General features: G+C 40.8%; 1 protein-coding gene across 6 annotated transcripts in view; it reads right to left on the reverse strand.

Annotated features, from left to right (window-relative positions):
* wwp2 (WW domain containing E3 ubiquitin protein ligase 2) overlaps positions 1–8,293 on the reverse strand; it is an 89,373-nt gene that overhangs the window by 73,053 nt on the left and 8,027 nt on the right. For 5 of the 6 annotated variants that reach the window (XM_020585665.1, XM_020585660.1, XM_020585663.1 and 2 more), the window contains exon 5: positions 5,727–5,864. The exons of the other annotated variant lie outside the window; for it this stretch is intronic. In XM_020585665.1, coding sequence (XP_020441321.1) covers positions 5,727–5,864 — 138 coding nt within the window. The remainder of the gene's footprint in view (positions 1–5,726; positions 5,865–8,293) is intronic. 6 annotated transcript variants of the gene reach the window in all.

Genomic DNA, 8,293 nt, shown 5'->3' on the forward strand with positions numbered 1-8,293 from the left:
CAAAGTATTAACTTAAGGGGGCTGAATAATTTTGCACGCCCAATTTTTCAGTTTTTTATTTGTTAAAAAAGTTTGAAATATCCAATAAATTTCGTTCCACTTCATGATTGTGTCCCACTTGTTGTTGATTCTTCACAAAAAATTACAGTTTTATATCTTTATGTTTGAAGCCTGAAATGTGGCAAAAGGTCGCAAAGTTCAAGGGGGCCGAATACTTTTGCAAGGCACTGTAGAAGGTTAGATATTCCTTTAATATCATTCATGGTATGAGGCCATTGTGGCTATTGTTGCAAATCAATGAGCAAGAGCGCTTCATGGCAATACTGAATTTATATACAGTATATTATTGTAAATGGACTGCACATACTGTATATAGGGCTTTTCTACCTTACCTGGAAAAAACACTTGACAGATTCAGCCACTCATGCACACACTCGTACAACTGACCTCAGTACTTTTAAATCAAACATACTTATTTGGCTTGGCTTTTAATACACAGTAGGGCCTGATGCATTCCTTTTAATTTTAATTTATTGAATGTATGTTATATGTGTCTTATTGTGCTGTTTTATTTTTATTTGCATTGATCTTATTTACTTTATTTTAGTCATTTATTGTGATTTTATTCTGCCATGTAAAGTACTCTGGTCAGCTGGATGTTGTTTTTAAAGTGCTATATAAATAAATTTGATTTGATTTTGATACACCGATGGCGGCACAGCTGCCATGCAAGGAGCTGGCCTGGTCACTGGGACTCAGGGTTCAGTGTTCTGCCCAAAGACACTTTCATCACGTGGACTAGGGAGACCAGGAACCGAACCATCAGCTCTGCGATCAGACATTGACCCACTCTTCCCCTGAGCCACAGCCACCCCTGATTATATGAATTGTTATTACTGCAATGGAATATTGGAATTGGCTGTTTTAGGCAAAATTAAGACATTTCACTTCTCAAATTGTATTTTTGGATATTTACAGTATTGCAATACATGGTTTTGATTGTGATAAGTTGATTTTTGCCCCTAGTCTTCAGCCAGGATGCTGCTTGTTGAGACTGAACAAAAAATTACAGTACTTCTGTCTCATACAGTCAACAATTTATTGGCACATACATGTACTGAGTCTAGCATGACATGTCCAAGATGAGTGTCCAGGATGTTAGTCACTGGTGTGTCTGTGCAGACAGTCTGAGTCAGGCGTTTCCCTAGGTTTCCAGACTTTGTTTTGCTTCCTTGACTAAGATAACTTAATTCAGTACATGTTAGCTACGTTAGCTTTCAGCAAGCTACTCATGGCAATCGAACGTGGAACTGGTCTACAAAGGCAAATCTCTTGATGAGATTGATTTGGGCATAGAAAGTGAGTAGAAAATACATTTCATAATAGAATGTTGACAATGAAGATGAGGGTAGGACAGTGGTTACAGTGAAAACCTGCCACAAGGGTCAAAAAATAAACTGGGACAAGAGTCATTACTGTGTAATCTGCAAAAAAAAACACAAAGTAAAATGGCACGGCATCTGAGGAGGAAACAGCAGTGAAACAGAAGTGGCCCTAGCAATGCGTCTTCCATCAACATCAAAAAAGTGTTGCCAAACATTTGAGCAACTTCGTAGGAAGAGAAATTATTATCATAACATTGAGGTGTTTGTTTACTTATAAACTGCATTCTGGCATCTCTGTTGTTACCATACACAAGAACTACTAACAGCAAAGTTATAGCCTATGTCATGTACTCTTTGTGGAAGCCAACTTTATCAACAGCTGTACCTGTTGTCCTGAGTTGATGATCCAGAGAAATATCCAGTCAACTGTTTGATTAGCTCGGCGATGCTGCCGATCAACAAACACCGATTGTTGATTGACAGGTTCGTCTTGTTGCCAGCTTATATATTTCGTTCTGGGATCAAACCACCTTTGCATTATTTTTCAGCACTGCTGTTTTTACATTCATTCTGATATGAAGCCTTACTACATTCATTCAGTTCTGGCGCTCCATAAAAACATTCAGGTGCTGCACCTAAGTGTTCTTGTTTTGTTTTTGTATTTTGGGAGGGAAAACCGTGCGAGTGTGTCTGTGCTACTGTGTACATGTGGCTTCGGCAGGAAGTCATGCATACACAGAGTCTTATGTTAACATCTAACATTTACAAAAAGTGTCACAATATTCTCAGAGTGGAAATCTTTCTACTCTGGCTTCTGTTTCTCCACATCTTTTAGTACAAGAGTTTGTTCATGAAGCCTGATGTACGAGTACGTGCGTGCGTGTGTCAGAAAAGCTGCCAGGGGAAATGAGTAAAACTTCCAAATTAACAGAAGAGCATTCAGAGCGAGAACACAGAGCGCCTTAACACCACCAGAAGGTAACACACTCCTACCTTTATAAGCTTTATATATTCAAGCAGCCCACATATGCTTGCACACACACAGTGCAGAATTTAAAATACATATACATGCACAACCAGAAACACACACAAGTGCAAAGGCATGCATGCATCAACTGTATACTCATGAGACTATAAAACCCTCGTTCTAGATGGCACACTTCAGTCCTCTGTTCACTAACCCCCCCCCCCCCAAAAACACACATATATATATATGCGCACGCACAACGTTCGTCATCCCTGCCCCTGCAAGCCTGGAGAGAAACCACCCCAAGGTGGGTGTGCACAAAGTATTACAAAATGTTAAGAAAAGGCCATATAAAGAAAAATAAAGACATTGTATGTTGACCTACCCACATGTCAAAATGACAAGTATCTCCTAGGACCTCCTATTTACAATATTCATTTCTTTACACCCTGAACCTTAATTTAATTTTGAAGGAATATAGGGCATTTTGTGCCAAGCAGTTTAATCTCTTACTGCAGGATGGACCAGATGGATCTGAGAGATGAAACCCCTTATAGGTTTAACCAAGGTAAAATCTAAACCCTAAGCTAGCCTTCTTCATGGAGGACATTAACAGAAATGTTTTCATCTTGCTGCCCTTGTGAAAATGTGGTACAACCGCAGGACCAAACACAGACACACACACACACACACAACCCCTCCCTGGGCTAAACAATTTGAAACCGCCCGGCCAAAACTTCGTGCCCCTGGTACTCCAAATGAAGTTCCATGCCTCTGGTATTACACTGTGTGGGAACAGAAATTTTTCCAAGTCCCAGTATTGAGTACCAGGACCACAGGTCATTAATTTTTCTAAGTCCCAAACAGGCCATGCTGCACTCTGCTTCAGCCATGGAGAACCACACATCTCCGGTACTCAACATCTCAACGGTCACAAAGAGACCGATGTTAAGTGTTTTCTAATGTGTGTTGAGCTGGAGTCAAATTGCTTGTAATACTTGGCAATAAAATTTATGCTTACGGCCCTCACACTGACCCCCTGGTGGTATAACATGCATTGTTTTGGTGCTTTGTGACAGAAGGTCCAGTACACCAAATCTGCTTGAAAGTTCAATGAATGCAAGTTGGTGAAGGCTGAAACTATAGCTACAGGCTAAATAACTACAGACAATTTTCTAGTTTCCTACTTTCCACGTACACCAAGTAAAAGCAGTTCACAAAGAAAAAAAAACCCATGACAATAACAGGACAGTCCAGACAAATATCGCAGTCCCACTGAGAAAGCCTCAAGTGAAAGTAGGATGTTCAAAAAAATCACAACGTTCTGCTGACCCTCCCGGGGTTAAAATACCAAAAGTGCAATCAGACTTGATTTCTGTCTGCTCTGTGGAACGCTGCTGATGAGAAGAGCGCTAAGGCATGGGGGTGTCACAGCAGACAGACATTTGTCAGTCATACACATTTTTGTTACAAGGAATCTTGGCGTCTGGAGGACAGTAATTTAAGTTTTGAGCAGCACACCACAAAGCTTAAGCAACTGTGTTTTTATCAGCTCAGAAATATCACAAAAATATGATCCATTTGAACTTTTAAAGACACAGAGACTATTTTACATGCTGTCATCTCGTTGTACCTGGATTGTGTATCCAGAACTAGGAGATGTGGTCACTCCTGTTTTAGCATTTCTGCACCGCCTCCCAGTATGTTTTAGAATCAGTTTTAAATTTGTATTCATTACTTTTAAGGCCCTGCATGGCCTCTCTTCTAGCTACATCTCTGACGTTTGAGTACCATATGTGCATGTGTGTACATCCTCGGACAGAGGCCTTTTGTCTGCTCCGAGGGCACCGGATGACAACTAAAGGGGACAGGGCGTTTGCAGTAAAGGCCCCGATGCTCTGGAACGCCTTGCCTGAGGAATCAGGTCTATTAATTCAGTAACTGTTGTAAAACACCATTAACTTCATAAAACATACTTTTATCATAGAGACTTTCCTGATTTTGTTCTTTTAAATAGATTTTTATTTCTGACTTTTAAAGCACTTTGTAATGTAGATTTTGAAAAGTGCTATATAAATAAAAATTATTACATTATAATTTCTGAAAGTTAATACCTTGGGTATTTAGTACATAAAATACGTGCCGATACCAAAATATCAGAAAATATAGATGCAAACAGATTATAACAGACAGACTTGTTGGTTTTTAAATGTTGGCAGTGGTGATGTCTTTGTTAAAAGTGTGTTAAGCCCCTTTCCCATATGCACCCCCTTACGTTAATTAGATGGCAATTTTACATGTTGATCTCAGGTTAGAATAAGAAACCTCATCACTTACAAAAGCAAGTGACTTGGGTACAATTTGTACAGTTTTTAATATTCTTTTCTGTGCTACATTCTCTTGCCAGTTTCACTATTTGAAACTCACCAGATTTCTATCTTTTAAGCCAGTTCATTCTTGGTTTCTTGCTCTTTCCTCTGAGGCTCCAGGAACCTCAGTTTTTTTTCACACCACAGCAGTGATATACAGTATACACTGATCAGCCATAACATTATGATCACTGACAAGTGAAGTGAATAACACTGACTGTTACAGTGGCACCTGTCAGTGTGGGGGGTTTATTAGGCAGCAAGTGAACATTCAGTCCTCAAAGTTGACATGTTTGAAGAAGGAAAAATTGGCCAGTGTAAGGATGTGAGTGACCCTGACAAGGGCCACACCGTGATGGTGAGATGACTGGGTCAGAGCATCTCCCAGTCTGCAGGTCTTGGTGGGGGTTGTTGGTCTGCAGTGGTTAGTACCTACCAACAGTGTCTAAGGAAGGACACATGGTCAACTGGAGACAGGGTCATGGATGCCCACGGCTCACTGATGATGAGGTTGATCTACTGTAGATTAAACTTTTAACTTCCATTTGTACTTTTCAAAAGATTAAAATTTATTTGAATCTTTGATAAAATGGTTGAAAATGAGAAATACTGTACATTGGTCTCTATGGAGAGAAAGAGTCAGGGGCTGTAGTGGTGATATCACACCTAGAGCGGTGAGGCTGTTGGATTTGTCTAAATAATTCTAACTCGACCTCACAACCACAGTTTTCACTCCTTTTACATAAGTGTTTCACTGAATTGTAGACACATCTGTGCTCTTCCTCAGAACTGTGGAAGCAAATGGATTCACAAAAGCTGCAAAGTGGCACGAGTGCCAACCGACTGCCACATGGACTCCTATGTAAACAGTGTTAGGCAGGTGGTCATAATGTTATGGCTGATCAGTGTATGACCATGTCAGTGGTGTGAGTGCTTCTCTGTGTATCTGTATTACTCCCTAAAACTTCTCTGAGAGTGTATGTGTGTCGTAAAGGCGGGACTCACTGTCCGCTGCCATGCTGCCATTGGGCAGCGAGCCCAGATCAACAACCATGCCGTCCAGACAGACGTTGAGCTCGCCTCCCGCTACAACCAAGCCTTTGTTCTCCGTCTGCAGGACCAAACTCAGCTGGACATTCTCCACTAGAGGGAGGAAGAGAAAGGACAGAAAGAGGGTGGAGAGCGAGAGTGAGAAAAAGGAGTGGTTCAAACAGGTGACAAGGGTGGTGTGGAGATGCAAAGTTGAATTGGAGAGAAGGGAGGGGGTGAAAGAGATCAAATGAAGGACACCAAACACCCTATTGTTCTAAATGAGTGAATCAGTGTGAACCCACAGTGTATTATCTTCAGTGGAGGGCCACCCTGCTGAGGCATTTTACCATATCACCAGAAGAGGAGTTAGAGGAGCAAAGACTAGCCAATAGAAATGAGTTATGTTTCACCTATTAACCATCAGAATATTGCTCTCATGCTTTATTTCATAGTGGTTCCTAAAGCAGACCTGACATTTTTGTGTCAAGAAGTGAAGACTGTTCCAATGATCATTGACTAAATTGTTCCACTGCACCAAGTGCAGAAAAGGGCACTGAATGCTTGGCCAAATGTAACTATTTCTATAATCAGATCACTCGTTTACAGTGGCTATTTATAGTTTTACAACAATTTATCAAATGGCAAGTTGAAAGGTGTCACCTATAGTGATAAGCCTAAAAAGAATTATCACCTGAGTCTGCAGCTCCGCTCAACTTTATAGAACTTAATAGTGAGTCTCATATAAATGTTTAGCTGTGCAGCCCACAACCTTGCTGTTTTAGTTCACTCTCACCACTCTTGTTGTGGTGTTTTTATAACAGAGCATTTAGCAGCAAAAAAGACAGGTGTTTCTCCTCAGACGATGATGGAGCTGAGAAAGAGAGCTTAAAAAAGGTGAACAGTGGCCTTACATTTACTGATGGTCCAAAAACACGACTCCAAATGAGTGATAATGTTGCTCTCGAACTCCCGATTGTGTAAAAAAGCAACTCTTTGCTAAAAAGTCTGCAAAATCAACCTAAAAGGTAATTAAATATCAATATTGTATTAACAATCTGTTTCAGTTATTGCAACAATTAGCCATCCATCCATTATCTATACCGCTCATTCCTGACCAGGGTCATGGAGGGCTGCAGCCAAACCCAGCTGGCACTGGGTGAGAGGCGGGGTCCACCTGGACAGGTCGCCAGTCTATCACATGGCCTTGCTCCACTTTACCTGTTCAAACTTTTATCTATGTTCCTCGCAGAGCCCTGCGCTCTTCTAATAACCTGTCCCTAGTGGTTCCACGGTCCCAATCCAAAAAATGGGGTGACCGCGCGTTTGCTGTTTATGGCCCCAGGCTCTGGAACTTGCTACCGCTTGAGATTCGGTCTATCACCGAGCTAGCGGTTTTTAAATCCACATTAAAAACGCACCTTTTTAAAACAGGCTTTTGATCTTTAATCTATTTTATCTGCCTCTAAATGGCATTGTCTACATGTTGTTTTATGTCCTGTAATTATCTTGTTGACTGTTTAGTATTGTTTTAGTCGATAGATATGTCTATACTGTGCAGCACTTTGGGCCCTTCTGAGTTGTAAAGTGCTATATAAATGCTGTTTATTATTATTATTATTATCACATATAGACAAACACACTCCCTCCCTCCTAGGGGCAGTTTAGAGTCACCAGTCAACCTAAGCTGCATGTCTTTGGACTGTGATGAGTAAGCCGGAGCACCCGGAGAGAACCCACGCAGGCATTATTGCAACAGTTATTTCAGATCTAAATAATGTAACTTAGGTAACATTTATGTACCAGTGCTGCGGCACTGGTCTCAACAAATTTCAAATATTTGATGTCCATCATTTGGTAGCCCTGAACATTCAGTTTTAAGATCCAAGAACTTAAACTTGGAGAGAAATGCACACCTTTTAAGGTTTAGCTGGTGCAAGAGACTGGCTGTAGTCATAGTACAACGCACAGGTAATTTTTCTAATATTTAAACACTTTTCTGAATGCGACTGAGAAACGCAGCATTCTTTCATCTCAGTTTGTAAGACATCCTGTGAATCCTTTGCTGTCAGTATCCCATAATGCATTATGAGCAAGAATACACTACATTTAAAAATTAAAAGCAACATAAATACATTACTTGAACTGGACCACTGACAAAGTCAATGTAACGTGTAAAGTAAGGAAATATAGACTTCACTGGATACACCGACACCAATGTGTGCCAGTTGTCCATTATACCTCTAAAACCTAACAATATGACCTATAAATCTGAGTGCTGGTCTGCATTTTGTGTACAACTTCCCAGTGATGACCCTAAAAACACGTGTTCTTTGGAGAGAAAGCACCCTCATAAACCACATCCTTCAGAGCAGTGGTCCCCAACCCCCGGGCCGCGGACCGGTACCGGTCCGTGGATCAATTGGTACCGGGCCACACAAGAAATCATTAATTATTTCCGTTTTATTTATTATCTGAGTCTGAACGATCTTTTATTTTGAAAAATGACCGTATTCTCTCGGTTACATCTCGGTCACTTGAGC

Source organism: Monopterus albus, unplaced genomic scaffold (assembly GCF_001952655.1).
Source record: "Monopterus albus unplaced genomic scaffold, M_albus_1.0 scaffold373.1, whole genome shotgun sequence".
Taxonomy (NCBI): Eukaryota; Metazoa; Chordata; class Actinopteri; order Synbranchiformes; family Synbranchidae; genus Monopterus; species Monopterus albus.